General features: G+C 57.7%; 1 protein-coding gene across 7 annotated transcripts in view; it reads right to left on the bottom strand.

Annotated features, from left to right (window-relative positions):
* Positions 1 to 17,339, bottom strand: part of TMC8 (transmembrane channel like 8) — a 23,285-nt gene continuing 5,946 nt past the window's right edge. For 2 of the 7 annotated variants that reach the window (XM_067714058.1, XM_067714057.1), the window contains exons 8-22: positions 17,071 to 17,241; positions 16,631 to 16,770; positions 15,032 to 15,155; positions 14,591 to 14,688; positions 14,225 to 14,408; positions 13,939 to 14,069; positions 13,691 to 13,849; positions 13,188 to 13,266; positions 12,642 to 12,741; positions 8,612 to 8,749; positions 8,226 to 8,255; positions 2,939 to 3,208; positions 2,686 to 2,782; positions 1,319 to 1,542; positions 1 to 661 (exon numbers count right to left, since the gene is read on the bottom strand). In XM_067714058.1, coding sequence (XP_067570159.1) covers positions 1,497 to 1,542; positions 2,686 to 2,782; positions 2,939 to 3,208; positions 8,226 to 8,255; positions 8,612 to 8,749; positions 12,642 to 12,741; positions 13,188 to 13,266; positions 13,691 to 13,849; positions 13,939 to 14,069; positions 14,225 to 14,408; positions 14,591 to 14,688; positions 15,032 to 15,155; positions 16,631 to 16,770; positions 17,071 to 17,241 — 1,767 coding nt within the window. In that variant the 3' untranslated portion in view covers positions 1 to 661; positions 1,319 to 1,496. Of the gene's footprint in view, positions 662 to 1,318; positions 1,543 to 2,167; positions 2,449 to 2,685; positions 2,783 to 2,938; positions 3,209 to 8,225; positions 8,256 to 8,611; positions 8,750 to 8,998; positions 12,742 to 13,187; positions 13,267 to 13,690; positions 13,850 to 13,938; positions 14,070 to 14,224; positions 14,409 to 14,590; positions 14,689 to 15,031; positions 15,156 to 16,630; positions 16,771 to 17,070; positions 17,242 to 17,339 lie in introns of those variants that run through there. The other 5 variants (XM_067714061.1, XM_067714059.1, XM_067714062.1 and 2 more) reach the window with 5 other exon arrangements.

Consider the following 17,339-nt stretch of genomic DNA (forward strand, 5'->3'; position numbering starts at 1 on the left):
TGGCCGGCAGGGGGCAGAGTTTAATACAATTCTTTCCGGAAATGGTTCAGAGCGTCCAAACTGGGATGGCTCTAGGTGTGTGTGGGTGGGGAGGGGGGCTGGTTCTCCAGGGGCCTCAGGCTGACTCGGCAGGGAGGAATTCCAGACATCATAGTTGCAGGTAAAGATTAATGAGGGGGTGCTGGCCAGGTGGGGCCCAGAGTCCTCCAGGTGAATGGGACGGTGACAGGTGAGCAGTGGAGCCAGAGGACTGGGCCACCAGGAGATGGGGTGCCACTCCAGGGAAGAGGGGAGCAGGGGTGGGGGAGGAAGCAGTGGCCCTGGGTGGGCTGGTGCCTCTGGGCCTTCACATCTACCCCACCGTCTCCCCAGACCTGGATGGACGGTGACGAGCTGCTGAGCGGTGAGGAGAGGGGCCCTCACAGAGCCCCGTCCTCCTATGGACCTCTCCTTCCCCCTACAGCTCCCCCCATCCTAAATCCCTCAAACTAGCACCATGAGTATTTGATGAAGAACACCAGCGCTCCAAGAATCCAGGCTGGTGGGGCTTTTCTTCATTCTTTTCTTCATTTCATTTCTTCAAATGGTGGGTCCTTCTATAGGGGACAAGGACCAGGGCTCTCCTGGGGACTCTGCCCAGCCTGCATCTTCTGGTCACGACCTTGATGACAAAGGAGTTGAGACTCCAGGTTAAGCCAGCATACCTCCCAGCCACCCCCTCCCAAGGCCTCCAGGAATTTTATTGGTGGCAAGTGCATCAGTGCCCTGGGCAGGAGGAGGGGCGTGAGGCTTAGTCACACCACGAAATAAGGTGGGGGCACTGAATCACCTGGAGGCCAAGTACTGGCCCCTGGTCTGTATACCCCCTGTTATAGAAGGGGAAACTGAGGCTCAGAGAGCTGACATGGTTCGCCCATGAGCCTAGCCTCTGGGACAGACTTGGGAGGGAGGGGCGCAGAGGTAAGACAAGGAGAGTGCCAAGGACTCCTGGACAAAGCCCACCAAAGAGGCTGGCCAGGTGTTAGTGAATTGGTCGACCAAACCCACACTGGGGTCCTAGCTTGGGCTGAGACCCCCTGTCTCAGCCAGGGAGGCTTGATTTGCTCAGTCGATAACAAAACGGATGCTGAGACTGGAAGAGCACCAGCTTTCTTCAATGGCCAAAGAATGGAGAAGCGGGAACCTAGTTTGCAAATCAACTCAACCCAATTCAGTTGGAGACACCAAATAAATAGGAGGGTTGGAGTAAAAGGGAGGGGTTTGGAATGAGTGGGAGGAATATTCATGAGTTATCCAAGAACAGGGGTGTGGTTTGGACCTGGAACTGATGCAACTCTCCTTTTCAGTTCTCATAGGGGCTTTTCTGGTTGTCATCATGGTGATCGCCAGCTGTCCTGGTGCTGGTGGGTGTGTCATTTAGCTAACGTATAGAGCGTGTAGTAAGGCTCTAGATCTATTGGAAGTCGAATCCTCCGCCATCTTGAGCCTAGTTGGTTCTAACTGGTTCTTGTTTTTTTTTCTGTTTGCTGCTTCCTCCTGAAACTTAGATAAGAGTAATTGGTTTCTCTTCGAGGGAGGGACAGGGGTGTGATTCTGGGGAGACAGCTTTGGTACCAGAGGGGCGGGGAGGATGACCAGGAGACAGAAGTGTCTTAGGAACGAGGGGAGGTGAGAAGTTCGGAGGCAGAGGTGACCACTGCCAAAGGCCAGGCAGGTGGGGCACACAGAGGCCTGCGGTGCCCAGGGTTAGACAGCACAAAGGCCCTGGTCACTTTACAAGTCAGTGAAGTAATAGCCTTCGAGAGGGGACCCCAGGAGGTCCAGCCCCTGCCTCCGGTCACCAGCTGGAAAGACTGACGGGGTTTCCATGGAGGGCAGAAGCCCCTGGCCCACCCTGGTGCCCCGGAGGCTCCATCCTCCTCAGACCAATAGGGAGTATTGGAGAGAGCCCCACCCAGAGGCAGTGGACTCCACGACAAGGCGGCTAGAGCATGGTCAGGGTCAGATAAAGCCGCCAACGTGCTCCATGGGCACTTGGCACACGGTAGGCCCTAAGTGAACTTTTGCAAGTCATGCATAAGCCATACGGCCCTTTCTTTGCCCTGGTGGTGTTACCGAACGCAAGTTCATGTGCCCAACACACTGTGAAGCCGAACAAAACAAAATGTTGGAGTTTGGAGCACAGAAAGTTTTACTGCGGGGCCACGCAAGGGGAACGGGGCAGGGGCGCTCTGCCCCCCCAAATTCCGAACTCCTCGAGGGCTTTCAGCAAAGCACTTTTATCGGCCAGGTGAGGGAGGGGAGCCGCAGGGTATGTGATCAATTCTCTGATTGGTTGGTGTCACAGAGGTTAACATTATCGATCCTTAGGCACCAGAAGGCCCCTGGGCTACGAACCCATGATCCTCAAGTAGTTAATTTCTTCCATTGGGTCGTGGGTTTTAGCATCTGAAAAATTCAGGAAATATGCCTGAGATACTGTTATCTGGGTACTTCAGAGAGGAGCTACAGCAGAAGATATGGAGGAGGGGTCTGTCCTGGGAAAGCCCCATAGGGTCCTGCTTGGTTCCAATGGCAGCCCTGCCCTACCAAACCACCACCGGCTCTGCCAAGCCAGGGCCCCCGTTGGTCCACATAGGCCATCAGCAGTTCACTCCTCCCCCACATCCAGCACCCATTTCCTACCTGATCTGCTTGGTCCGGCTCAGTTTCCAAGAAAAGACGGCTATGATGGAGATGAGGCAGGCAGCCAGCGCGAAGGTGGGTCCCGGGGGCAGCTCTCCTGTGAAGGAGGCGGGGGACAGCTGGGCTGGACTTCCGTTAGGCCAGGCCAGGGTAGGCATGGCTGCGTCAGGGCACCCGTCCCTGCTTTTGGCACCTCCCACTGACCTACTCAGAAGCGCCAGCTGCCCCTCTGGAAACCAAGGGGCCCTCTCACCTGGGGGCACCAGTGTGAAGGGAGTGTGCTGGACGCTGATGTTGTTTTCAGCCTGGCACCGGAACCAGTCCGACGTCTGGTTCAGTGGGAAGGAGAAGTTGGCTGGCTGCCCAGGGTTCCGAGTCTGCTGCATGTGGATGTGCCCGTTCCTCCTGACCAGTCTGTAGGTGATGGGTGGGCTGCCCGAGGATGCCTGGCAGAACACCTCTACCCTGAGGCCTGACCCCCTGTCCAACAGGGTGAAGTCAGCTTGCAGCTGGGACACCGGCTCTGGCAGGGTGGGAGAGGGCGGGAGCACAGGTGTGGCTGGGAGACTTTAATGCCCTCCCCCTAGCCAGTTCCCTCAGTACACATGCCTAATGAGCCTAGTGGCCTAACTGACTGATTGCTCCTCCAGGCAGCCTTCTGGATTGCTCCCTCCGCCTCGCGCCTGAGCTTCTACCCTACTTGCAGTGTATACCATACAATTTCATCCATGTATTTGGTTTTATTTTCATGTGGTATATTCTGGGTTGCCAGACTGAGCAGCTAAAAATACAGGACACCCAGTTAATTTTGAATTCAGATTAACAATGAATAAAATTTAGGCAGTCTCTTAAAGATGAGACAGTCCAAAGAGGAAGAAGGAAACCAACGTTTAACAAGCACCTTAAGAAAATGCTCGTCTGGCAATTCCTCAAAAAGTTAAAGAATTACCACACGACCCAGCAATTCCACTCCTAGCTATATACCAAAAGAATTGAAAACAGGGACGCTAACAGATACTTGTACACACATGTTCACAGCAGCACTATTCACAACAGCCAAAAGGTGGAAACAGCCCAGATGTCCATCAATGGATGACGGATAAACAAAATGTGGTCCATCCACATGACGGAAGAGTATTCATCCATGAAAAGGAATGAAGCACTGACACCTGCTACAACATGGATGAACCTTAAAAACATTATGCTGCGGCTTCCCTGCTGGCGCAGCGGTTGAGAATCTGCCTGCTAATGCAGGGGACACGGGTTCAAGCCCTGGTCTGGGAAGATCCCACATGCCGCGGAGCAGCTGGGCCCGTGAGCCATGGCCGCTGAGCCTGCGCGTCTGGAGCCTGTGCTCCGCAACAAGAGAGGCCGCGATAGTGAGAGGCCCGCGCACCGCGATGAAGAATGGCCCCCACTTGCCACAACTAGAGAAAGCCCTAACGCAGAAACAAAGACCCAACACAGCCAAATAAATAAATAAATTTAAAAAACCAAAAAAACACATTATGCTGAATGAAATACATCAGACACGAAAGGCCACATATTGTATGATTCTATTCATGTGAAATACCCAGAATTTTTTTTTTTTTTTTTTGCGGTACGCGGGCCTCTCACTGTTGTGGCCTCTCCCGCCGCGGAGCACAGGACCCGGACGCGCAGGCTCAGCGGCCATGGCCCACGGGCTCAGCCGCTCCGCAGCACGTGGGATCCTCCCAGACCGGGGCACGAACCCGCGTCCCCTGCATCGGCAGGCGGACTCTCTGCACCACCAGGGAAGCCCTCATACTATTTTTTTTTCAAACACTCCTTCATGCAAAATCTTTGAAGTTAAGTAAAGCTCTATCTAGAGTTTAATCTACTCTCCAGGGCACCAGTTTGCAAACTGCTACCAACAATTTCGTCAACGTGACTCTGGGGCCCAACAGTCAACGGCTCTTGGGGCCAGAATCTTCCCCCCCCACACCCCCGGGGAAATGTGGGTTCAGGCTTCAGGGTGATGACACTGTTGCTCCCTTCACTATGGGGAAATGACCTTGACTTAACAAAAATGGAAAGAAAATGCTGGCCCACCTTCATTTCCATTACGATGGCCATTAATAGAAGCCTGATTTACATAAGTTCACAGACAGAAGCCACTTTCGGTTTTAGTGCCCTACAGGGTAGAGCACTCACTTTTTATTCTAACAAGACCTGTGTGGGTCTTTCCTTTTGATTATTTAGTTTATGCATCTAGCCCACCCATAACGAGGGGTCTATCATTTAATTACAAATTCATCATCTGTGTCTGAACATTTGAAGATAGGATGGCACACTCAAAATTTGATCAAGCGACAAGGACACCCCGGGGACCGGAAGCTGAGCCAGCCAGGGCTGGGGTGATCGAATGGCTGTGCAGAGCCTCCCGCTGTCACTAAAGAAAGAGCGAGCAGCTTAGGGCTGTGCCCAGGCCGGGCAGTGGATTGCCGTCCAGCTGGGCTTGGAGGCCCTTCAGGATCGCCCCTACCTCTCCCTAGCTTGTTTCTGTGATAACCCAGAAGCTTGGAGATTGGAGTCCCAACCCTGGAGGCCCAATTCATTAGACCTGAGCTCGGGCCCAGGGATCTGATGAGGGTTGAACAAGCAGCCCATCTGTTGAGAGTTGAATTGTGTCCTCCAAAAAGGAAGATGTATTCAAGCCTTAACCCCAGGTACTTGTGAATGGGACCTTATTTGGAAATGGGGTCCGTACAGATGGACTTCAGTAACCCTTGCTGGATTAGGGTGGGCCCTAAAGAGAAGAGACAAAGACACACACACACACACACAGGCCATGTAAAGACAGAGGCAGAGTTTGGAGTGATGCTGTCACAAGCCAGGCAACGCCAAGGACTACCACAGCCCGCAGGTGAGCCTTCAGATGAAGCCTCCAGAACCAGGAGAGAATCGATTTCTCTGTGGTACTTCGTTAGAGCAGCCCCAGGAAACTAGCACAGCCCCCTGACAAGTGAAGCGGGTTTCAGGATTGGGGGGAGGGGACAGTTATCAAGACTCCTTTGTACACACTCGCACTCTGAATCTGTCCTTCAACCAGCCGCGCCCCAGCCCCCCACCCCGAACATTGTCTTCTTTCATGGCAGCCCCACGGGAGACCCCAGGCCTCATCTTCCTGCCCCACCTTTTCTAGGGCTCTGAAAGTCCCCCTTTATGTCCCACCTCCCCCTGCGCCCTCTGGAAGGCTGGTAGGCTCAGTTGCACCGAATCCCGGAACCCTCAAGCTCTCCTCTCACATCTCACCTTCTACACCTAATGGAAACCAGCCTCCCCTCCCCCACACAGTGCCTGCACCAGTGGTATCTCAGGTGGCGGGGGGTCCTCACAGCCTTCCCAACACTGGCCTGGGATGGCGAGGGCGGGCATCCTCTTGCTATTCCTGGACCACTCTCCCTCCTCCCTCCCTAAACAGCAGCCTTGAACCTCATGTCTTCAGACACTGCACCCTGCCCCTCTGGGTTACAGTTACCTGGAAATGCCCACCATCCCTTGAAGATTCTTGTGCCTGGTTCCTGCTACACTCAATACTGCACTTGCCATGATTCTTGGGGATTTCAAAATACACAGAAACGTTCCAAAATCTTGGCTCTTAACACCCAATATCTCAGGCCCAACCTCTTGTTCCCATTAGTAGTAATCAGTTGTAAGGCTGCCGCCAGTTCCCAGCTGCTCAGACCCAAACCCCCCGAGTCATCTTCCACAGCTCTGTCTTTCCCATCCCATCCCATCTATCAGCAAAGGCCTTCAGAATATACCTTGACCACCTTGCCAGGCCTCCTGGCTATCACCCAATCTCTCCTCTGGATCCCGGGAACAGTCTAAAGGCTCTCTGGGATTCTAGCCTTCATCCCCACCCCATCTCTTCTCAACACAGCAGCCAAAATGACCCCAGGAAGAGTAAATCAGGTCAACCCTTCTGCTGTAAACCCTCCCATTGCTATGCCCACAGGGCCCCCCCGACTCAACACTGCCCCCCTACCTCATCCAACACTCCCCTGCCCCTGCTTCCTGTGCTCTGGCCACGCAGGCTCTTGTCCAGGCACATCCTGCTCTACCACCTCCTTCGTGTCCTTGCTGGCGTGTCCCCTTCTCAGTGATGACTTCCCAGTAGATGGTGCCCTCCCTCCCCACCCCCAACCCATGTTCCCTTCCCCTCTTCCCTGCTTGCTGTTCTCTGGGACCTATCACGTTCTAGCACGCTGTAGAATGTGCTTATTTTTATTATCATCTGTCCCTCCGGCCCCACTAGAATGTAAGCTACGTGAGGGTAGGGATCTCTGTTTTGTTTCTGCACCCACCATCCTGGGGCCTCAAGCAGCACCTGGTACCAAACAGATGCTCAACCAGTAATTACTGAATGATTGGATAAATGAATGAATGAATGAATGAATGATTTGTCAGTCGGCTCCTTAGCAGTTTAGTTAGCAGGACTTGCTGGGCAAGAGTCTGAGCAGAAGTCAGGGGTTGGAGGGGGGTGGACCGGCCCTGCCCAGGTACTTCCCGGAGACCCAGAGGCCAGGGCCCTGCACAGTTCTCCTTTTAGCGGAAACACCATGATGTGTTTTTTTTTTTTTTTTTTTTTTGATGTGTTTGTTTTTAAAGCAAATAAGGAAATGATAGTTCAGCCCATGCGGCACTCAAGTGAGGTCCACCCTTAAGTGGAATAGAAGCGGCTGCAACTGCAGCCCTGAGACCAGGGAAGTTACAGGTCCAGATGAGACCAGAGGAAGGGCAGCCGCCCTTGCAGAGATGTGGAGAGGAGGAGGTGACTGACCACCTTGACTTTAAGGGTCACAGGGCTGGAAATGGGGGCAGGGGAGAGGGCAGGAGAAGGAAGGGGAGTGGAAAGACAGAGGCGGCCAAAGCTGAGGGGAGGAGGGACGGCCACCGGGAGCCTCCCCTCTCACTGGCTCTTACACCAGGCGGCTGGTGGAGAGAGGGGCCCTGACACCTTCCTGTTGCCTCTGAGAGTCAGGCAGTTTCCCCTTTGCTGGACCTCAGGGAGGGGGGAGTTGGGGGAGCCCAGACTTCCTCATTCTCTCACTCACCCTCCTCCTGGGCCAAGGCACCCCACCAGAATGCCCCCAGCCTGCCCTGGGGTCACACCCACCGCAGGGGCTTCTGCTACAGATCAGGCACTCAGAGTGATTGGGGTACCCCTGCCCGGGACACGCCCTCTGCCTGCCTCCGCTGGTAATACCTGCCCCCCCACCACACACAGCCCAAGGGGAAGCCAAGCACTTTCCTTGCCCCACGTCACTGTCCCCACCGTCTGTCTGTTGTCCCGCCCACTCCCACCTCCTGCAGAGCTTTCTCTTCTCCAACCCTCCAGGGCCCTGCATGGGTTGAGGCTGGGGTCCAGAACCTTCCAGTGGTCTAGCAGCAGACGCCACTCACCCGCAACACCCTTCCCCCGGCCGGCCAAAGCCTCTACCGTGGGTAGAGGCCTCTGACTCCAGGGTCCCCATCTGGGGGTACTCCGCCTTCCAGCATGCTGGGAAACTCACCTTTCTCCTGCTTTGCGGAGCTGCTGGTGGCTGTAAGAGAGGGGAGGGCAGTTAGGAGAGCCCAGGGTGGAGGGGAGGCCAGAGCCCACTCAGAAAGCCTCATCCTGAGCCCAGAAGGAGGCCCAGGACTCCACAAGCACCGTCACTCACAGAAGCTCTTTGGAGCCCGGAGCGTTTCGTATCATCAGCCCATTCTGCAGATGAGTAGAGTGGACCCAGAGTGGTGAAGCAATAACTGGCTGGTCTGAGACTCAAGCCTAAACCTTCCCCTCTCTGTCCTGTGCTTGCAGAGGTGTCTCCTGTGCTCCCTAGACCCCTGGACCCTGAGTCTGCCACCTCAAGGCCCTGGCAGCGGCCCCCTCCCACCACGTCCCTGGGCAGCTCACCCAGCGCAGCCAAGCAGAGCAGCCGCAGGACCCTCATGGCTCTGCCGCGCGGGGCCCTCAGCCAGGAGGGCAAGCGCTTCCTCGAGCGAGGCCACCTCCACTCCAGAGCCTCTGGGTGCTCCCTGGGTGGGTGCGTGCCTGCAGCGGGGAGATAACCGGGATGCCACAGCGCCCCAGGGCTGGGCCCGGGACGGCGACTCTCCCCACACCCCCAGGGAGTTAGGAGGGGCCAGGAGCCAAACCAGGGTTCACAGTCGCCGCCACTGCCGAGCTGTAGGACCCCAGGGTAGAAGACGTCCGTGTCCTCACCCTGGAGTCCTCACCGGGACCCCCCCACCCCAAGGTGGAGGCACTGGTAGCCAGCAAGGGGGAATTAAGCTTGCTAACCCGCTGATTTTGAGACGAGAGGATTATCCCAGATTATCGAGGTGGGCCCGATGTAATCATGAGGGTCCTTCTGAAGAACTGGTGGGTTGGACCCCTCAGGGCTGGGGGCTCAGGGCAGAGAGAAGAGAGGGAGCAGGTAAGGTGGGACTAGGACCCATCCAATCCCACAGAGGCTTTTTTTTAAAAAAATGAATGAAGTGACTTTATTGAAACACTCCCTGTTTCTACACTGACACAGCTGCATATGCGTTTTTCTCCTGCTATCACAGAACATGGAGCTTTGATTTGCACACAGGTGCCTTCCTCAGGGAGGATGTCCCGCCCCCAGGGAACAATTTGCTTCCTGTGCGGGCTCTTCTCTCCTACAGAGCCTCACAGGTCAGTGGCACTCACATCCCCAGCACAGCCCAGGAACCGGCACCTGACCCAAGGCAGGCCAGTTACAGCCCTGCCCTGGGGCCCCTAGGCCCGGCTCAGGGGCACCCACTGAGGCCTGGGCGTGTTGGGAAGCTGGTCTGGTGGGATGACCCTGCCCAAGCCTGGGCACAGTGTCCTGGAGCTCCCCTGAGGACTGGCTTTGTCACCTTGGTGGTCCCTTCTCCTCAGTGGGCAAGAATCAGCATCTGTCCCTTGCCACCCAGAGTCCTGACTCGTACCCCTGGGGATGTGCTCTGGGGACCCACCTACCTCTCTGCATTTGGGCAAAAGCTAATCTTCTCTTAGTTTTCCTAGCGAAATTCCCTTCCAGAAAGTCTGTTCTCACTCTGCCGGGAGGGGTGCGTGGAAGGAACTGACGACTGAAGGCAGGCAGAAGCGTCCCCTCAGCTGTGGGCAGTCTGTTGCCTGAAGTCCCAGAAGCTCGAGGTTTTTCCTCTACGTTGTGCTCAGGGCTTCTGATTCGAGCTGAGGCAGCTCATGAGAAGCCTCCCCCTTTTATCGGTGTGTCTGGGGAGCCAGAGTCAGAGCAGAGAACGGTGGGTGGACTCGAGGGACAATTCCCCCAGGCCTTGGTGGGACCGGGGGCATCTCTACTGCCTCACCCCGACTACCCCTCTCCAGCCATCACCTGTGTGCCCCACCAAATGAGGGCTGTTTCTCTGAGCTGTTCTGCGCCTCTTCTCCACAGGCTGCAGGTGTGACAGCACCGAGTAGGTTGCCCCAGGTGAGCCCAGGTCACCTAGATGGAGCGGAGTCAGGGTGTCCTCAAAGCTCTCCTGTCACCCACTAGACTGACATTTCGTGATTCCTGCCCACCGAGGGCCAGTCTCCTCTATGATAAATGGCCTTACCAGCACCTCCTTGCGTCACTTTCCTGGGAGGGTCCCCTGGGTGGGAATCTGTGCTGGGCTGCCTTGGCCAGAGTAGCTGGGAGCCCTCTCAGGGCTGGGTGGGGAGAGTCCGGGACCCCCTCCCCCACCCCAAGGTGGAGGCACTGGGGCTCCTGCACCTGGAGAGACCCTGGCTCCACTTACTGCAATAACCCCACGGGCCTCTCCCTGCCCACGTGTGTCTTCTTTGCTGCTGGTAGACGCTCAACGTTACCGGACCCCCGGGCTCTCCAAGCCCAGCCATAGGTGTGCTGGTTCCGCCTTCACTCTGGTTGTCCTCGTGGGCCCCAGAGCCCAGTCTAGAGGACTCAGAGTCCCAGTTTCCACAGCTCAGGCCCGCCCGGCCTGTCTCTACACCGTGGCTCAGGCCGTTCCTCTGCCTTCACCTCCGGTCGAGTCCTCCGTCCCCCAAGGCCCCGCTAGTCGCCCACTCCACGAAACCCTCCTGCTGACTGCGATGGCTCCCCCCTGAGCCCCAGGTTGCCTCGCTGGGCCGGCACGGTCACAGGGCCATCAGGGCCCCTTCCCATCTGTCCCACTTTGCTCCGTTAGGCCAATGACCATGTTGTAATAGGGCCTCAACTGCTCTCCTAGGAAGGACACTATATAAGTAACTGCTCATTCAGTCCTCACAGCCACACAGAGGAGGGTGGTGTCATCCCCAGGCTTTGGTCAAGCAAACTGAGGCCCCGAGTTTGAGTTCCTCAAGGTCCTGAAGCTCGTCCCCCTCACATCCGGTGATGCACTTGGCGGGTTCTCTGAAGGCACGTGAAGGTGATAAGAAGGACCTGGATGCCTCAGTGCTGCAGGTTCTCCCGCTTCGCACCCAACAGCCTCACCCCCGGGGGCTCATTAAACCACATCGCTGGGCTCCACCCTTAGAGGAGGTGCGGTGGGGCCCGAGAACTGGCTTTTCTAAAAAGTTCCCAGGTGATGTTGGTGCTGCTGGTCCGGGACCACACGTTGACCCTAAGCTGCTAATTAACAACGTGTGTCGCCTTCTTTGGGGCCAGACTGGTTGCCCTCCCCAAGCTGAGCACGTAGCTCCCTGTGTCTCCCGCAGTCTCACCACCAGCCCCAAAACAGGGCCCAGCACTTGTTGACAGGCGGATGGGTCATGGGATGCTGGGTGAGTGAGAGAGAGGGACAGCGACAGGAGGAGCTGAACCAGCCAAGACTGCAACGACCACGTGAAGCCCCTGGACTGAGGGCGCCGGGCCAGAGCCGCCCAGATGCCGTGTCCAGGCTGGGAATCCAGCCAGGCGCTGGCCTCCTGCTGCTGGAAGTAGAGCCTCGTCAAGCACGTCCTGGGGTTTCTCCTGACCTTCCCTCCTGACGGCTCTTTAGGCCAGCAATCCTCAACCCTGGCTGCCGGTGAGAGTCACCTGGGAGCTTTAGAAAGTCCAGATGTCTGGCTGCTGGCTGCACCTGGACCAATGGCGTCAGAGTCGCTGGCACAGGGCCAGCAGCTGACGGGGCTTCTCAGGAGTTCTCCGAGGCTGAGAACCACAGATTGAGAACCTCTGCAGCCTCGGCACCCGAGGCTTGGGAATCTTGGACGCAGCCCTGCCTTCCTGGGCAGCGGGCTCCGCTACCTCCCGGGGCCCACACTCGGAGTGTCTCCTGATGCAGGTCAGATCTGAGCTCTGCCCCTTGCTGACTCATAACGTCTGTGGGTCTCAGTGGTCTCACACGTGAAGGAGGAATTACAGGATGTTGTGTAGGGTGCCTGCAGTCAGAGCTCAGCAAGCCCCCACTGTTTGCTCTCACTGCGGCCAGGCCTTCCCCTTCCCGCAGGTGCAGGTCTCTGGACTTTTATAACGGTACTGCCCAGGGTAAACAGCTCCTGAGCACTGCCCATGGATGTGTATTTAGCAACTGCATTCATGGCTTACTATACTAACATATTATGCATACTACAAAACATTCAACAAAAATAGAAACTTTTAAGGATTGAGATAAAAATATAAATACAAGTTCCCATATTTTCTTCTTGATGCCCCTAGGTATATGCACCCCACCTTAGGGCACCCTGCTGGAGGGCCCACTGAGAGAGGCGGTGGTCACCTGGGGTCACGAGCGTGGGGCGAGGGAGCAGGAAGTGGGGAGCTGCACACGGGGCCCTGGGGAAGCTCCGGGCGGTGGTGGGGGTCGGTGCTACAGCTCCGAACCGCTGGGGAAGCGGCAGCTACGGGCAGGGACCCGGACACCGCGCAACCCGTTAGGATCCTCAAGGGAGGGTTCCGGCCTGGAGGCCCTGGGTCCCGGGGAGCCCGGGCACGGGAATCCGGGGCAGAAGGATCTCGGGCGCGAACCTCGGGAGTGAGGGGACTCAGGCCCCAGAGAGTCGCCGGAGCCCGGCTCCGACATCAGCCGCGACAGGTCATCCACCAGGTGCCACTTCTCCTGCACTTGCTGGGGCGGAAGAGGGGAGCGAGCGGCCGGTTTACGAGCGGCGCCTCCTCTCACCAGCTGCCGCGGGAGAAGCGGCCACCTCGCAGTAGCAGCCCCGAGGCCCCGCCCCACCAATCTCCCGCCCTATCCCTAGACCCGCCCCGCCGGGCCAGAGACCACGCCCCTCCCGATCCCGCCCCAGCCCAAGGCCGCGCCCCATCAGGTCCCGCCCCAGCCTGGCCAGAGACCACGCCCCCACCAGTTTCACCTTCTACTTCAGCCCAAGCCCACACTCCCGTTAAACCGGGTCCCCAAGCCTAAAGCCACATTCCTGTTGACTGGTTCCCGGCCGGAGGCACCGGTTCCCTCCCTCCACCTTCCCCACTTCTATCCGCGGCCTGAGGCCACAATCCCGACAGGGTCTTGCCCGGAGTCCGTGACCCCTCCCCAGTCCGGCGGACACTCACCCACACCAGTTGCTTCCGGAGCCCCCGGATGGCCCTCGCGCTGGCCTGGGACTGGGAGACGCACACGGTCAGGACAAGGCTTTGGATAGACGGGGATGCTAGGTCAGTCAGCCCCCCTACTTCCTCCTTCCCCACCCCAGTCTCTTAAAAACCACCTCCCGGGGTCTTCTCTCTTCCAGGTTCCTAGACACGGCTTTCTCTCTCCTCTCCTTCCTCCCACTGGTCGCTCAGCCCCTCTCCTCTAAATGTAGTAAGAATAACAAGCGCGGCAGGCTCACAGCGTGTCTGCACCAGGCGACGTGCTTCCCCAGTGGTCACTTAAAGTGCCCGCTTTACAGGTGAGGGCCTTCAGGGGCTGCCCAGGGGCACAGGGCAACCCCCAGGCCACCTGCCCTTAGGCCCCTGGCTCCCTGCGACCTTGGGCTCTCCTTGTCTGGCCCCCAGATCCCATGAGACTGGCTGGGGGTGCCCCCTCCCTCGGCCCCTGCTGCCCTGAAAGGCACCTGAGCAGGATGAGGAGGGGGAAGCTGAAGGCGTGGGAGCCCAGGTAGTGGAGGATGCGCTGGCTAGGGGGTGGGAGCCGGAGGGCCACCAGCTCTGGGACCACCTGCCAGGGGGCTGAATAGTTGGTGAGGAGGCCACAGTCCCAGGAGGAGCGGATGCTGGGGAGAGACCGCCAGAGGAGGGCCGGTGTCAGTGCTCGGGTGACGAGCTGCCGGCCCGGCAGCCTCAGCCCGTCTGCTCCCCTCACCTGCTGACCACATAGCCCAGGGGCACAGCGGCCAGGAGCAGGCCCAGGATGAGCACCAGCTGGAAGAAGAAGATGGAGCTGGAGGCGCGGAACGGCCGAGGGGACGCCCTGGAGTTCCTCAGCAGGGTGTACTAAGGAGCGAGCAAGGACACAGGGGCCTCAGCGCAGTGTGCAGATGGGAGGTGCCCGGCGGGGCAGCAGCAGGAGGTGAGGGCTGCTCTGCTGCTGGCGCTCGGGGTGCCCACACAGGTGCGGCCCTGCTCCCTCCCAGCCCCCGAGCCCTCACCTTCTTGATGTAGAAGGTGAGGAAGACGAAGATGCTGTTAAGCAGGGGCAGCAGGGGGCAGTAGAAGAGGCCCATCCAGGTGACTGTCTGGCCCTCCACGATGTCCAGCACGTTCTTGGGCAGCAGGAACTCCTCCCGGTCCAGCCAGGCCCAGAACCGGCCCGAGAACCGCTCCACCAGCAGCCTGGGGGAGGGGAGTGCCCAGGTACCCATCACCCAGAAGTGTGTGGACCTCGTTGGTCCTGGCTGTGGACCATAACACACTCACACGGTAACAGGCATGTAGAACTGCTCACCCCTGGCTGTGGCCACTGGCCACCCCCAGACACGCCCACTCCACCCCCGTAGTGTCCCCACGTGGCTCACCTCCTAGGCAGGCTGACAAGGAAGGTGAAGGCCACCGTGAGGAGGAAGTTGAAGATGCTGAGTTTGTACAGCTCCTCCCCCACCGAGTTCTCCCAGCACTGGTCAGAGGGGGCATCTGTCACTACCCTCGGTCCCCAACCGCCCCTCACCCACCCGTTGGGGGACTCTGTGGTCTAGGAGCCTTGCCTGGAGTCTGATATGATTGCTAAGTTAAAACCCGGGCCTGGGATAAGATTTGAGCAGACAAAGCCCACAGTCTGGGCTGCCTCTCTGCAGAGCGCAGAATGTGATGTGAATGGCGCCCCCTGGAGGTGACTTCTGGGTGGGCAACTCTGCCCACAGCCTCTCACAAAGGTGAGACCCTGAGAAGGACGAGGAGATCAAAGAGGTGGGGCTTTGCAGAGGACAGGAGGGACAGGCCCTGATGGAGTCACCGGCCACCTGGTAGTCACATGCGTTGTAGCCGTAGGACTCACAGCTGGTCTTGTTTCTGCCAAAGCACAGCAAAGTCTGGCCCAGCGAGAAGGAGAACATTCCCAGGCTGGCCAGCTTCAGCACCACACACCTGGGGGTTAGGGGAGGGGGCGGGGACTGTGTCAGGGGAGGAGCCCAGGTACACGGCACATCTACTCGGGACACAGGTGTGGCTGACATCTGCATAAGCTCAAGTCTCTCCCGGGCCCAGCCCCCTCGAAACCCAGAGCCCAGCCTCCTTCCAAACTGCTCCATGCGTGGCAATATTTCCCAAAGTGCGTTCCCTAGAATCTTGGTCTCCAGATGATTCACAGGAGAATGGTTCTGTTTACATCAGTTTGGGAAACACGGCACAGTCCAGCCACCCTCCCCCCACACCCAGCTTGGAGATTCACAGGCACATACGTGCTTTTATATCATTAATGCAGGTGAGATCTCTCTTCTAAGGCCTATTAATGCCCTAGTCCGTTTACACTGTCCATATATCACAAACACGTGCATGCACACTCCTGAATAATATGTAACTGGATCACACAGGTAGGGTGGCCTAACCCCAAACGATTGCCTGCACGTTATATCAAAGTGTGGACTTGCTTTCTTTCTTTCTTTTTTACTTTTTATCCATACTCCGCAGTACGTGGGATCTTACTGCCCCGACCAGGGATCGAACCCGCGCCCTCTGCATTGGAAGCACGGAGTCTTAACCACCGGACCGCCAGGGAAATCCCATGAAGTGTGGACTTTCAAGGCTGATGCACAGCCGGAGCCTGGCTGGGAACAGTGGTTCTTGTGTTGAGGAAGGCAGGGGTGGTGGGGGCTTATTTTCATCTTCCATGCTTTTGAGCATTTTGAATTTTTTTTTTTACCATGTGCACGTGCTATTACCCATTCCAAGAATAAAATTTCAAAGCAAACACAATCTACCTCGGAATGGGTAGATACGCAGAATGGGCTCCGGACAGCTTCTGTGCCAGGGAAGCCCGAGGAAAAGCAGACCGTGCCAAGTGAGGGGTGGGTGGCAGACGGAAAGAGAACCTGGGCTGGAGCTGTTGTGTGTGTGGGGTCCTGTGGGTGGGTGGGTCCAAGGCAGGACCCGAGTCCTGGGAGAGGAGACAGAGCAGAGCCTGGGGGCGGAGGACAGCTTGAGTTTGAACCTGCACCCGGCAGGCATGGGGAGCCTCCCTTGGCCAAGGCGCTTGACCCTTTCAAACCTCAGTGTCCTCATCTATCCAGTGGCAGTGAGGATGGTCCTAACTTCACAGGTCACGTGAGGGTGTCAAGGTGAGGGGTGTAAACCCTCGGGGCACATGGGAGGGAGCTGTGTTCCTAGGTGGGTGACTGTGGCACCCAATGTGTCCTGGCAAAAACAGTCACTGGCTTGCTTTGGATGGTGAGGACTGGAGAACCTTAGACCGGGGCCCCCCAGACTGTGTGTGGGAGCAGCTGCCTGCCTTCCCTTGCACGGGACCCCTGATGCCAGGTGATAACCAAGACAGGCGGCAGGACACAGCCCTTCCATGCCCTCCACACTCCGTCCCACCTGTCACCCCCCCAGGTGTCACTCACCAGATAAGGGTGAGGTTGACCTCAGTGTTGGGAGGGTAGTTTTCCAGCTGGACCAGGAAAACAAACAGCAGGGGACCCAGAAAGTTGACCAGGGCGATGACCCCAGGGGGCAGGTACTGGAGCAGCAGAAACAGGGACTCCTGTGGGGAGAAGTGGATAAGGGGGTGCCGTGGGCTGGAGGGCCCCCAGCGGCTCCCCTATCCCCTACGGCCCCCTTCAAGTGTAACTCTGGTGCAGGCCCGGAATCTGGAAGCCCACGGATTATTCCCAGTGGCAGCAGGGGGTATCCACAGGTAGAGCCTGTCTGACTTGGTTATGACTTTGGGCAAATTGCTTTAACCTCTGTGAGCCTCGGTTTCCTCTTCTGCAAAGTGGGACCATCCCGTCTCCTCCCCCAGGTCTGGCCAGGATTAAATAAATGCATGTCAGTCGCCTGGCACCTCCTTGTTGTCCTGCGAGTACTTGGTGGCCCAGAAGATAGCACTGATGGCCCCAACCACCAGGAGCCCGATGAGGATGTTGACCCGCAGGTAGGTGAGCAGGTGGCAGGCCCTTTGAGCCCGGGTCTGATGCTGCACCATCAGCAAGTGACGCCCCTCCTCCAGCTCCACCTATCACGGGGGCAGGGGCAGGGGCACAGGTGGGTTAGGGCTGGCCCAGGTGGAAGCGGAGGGGGCTGGCAAACAGCCCCAGGTCGGTGTGCGTGGGG

This window comes from Pseudorca crassidens, chromosome 19 (genome assembly GCF_039906515.1).
Source record: "Pseudorca crassidens isolate mPseCra1 chromosome 19, mPseCra1.hap1, whole genome shotgun sequence".
NCBI lineage: Eukaryota > Metazoa > Chordata > Mammalia > Artiodactyla > Delphinidae > Pseudorca > Pseudorca crassidens.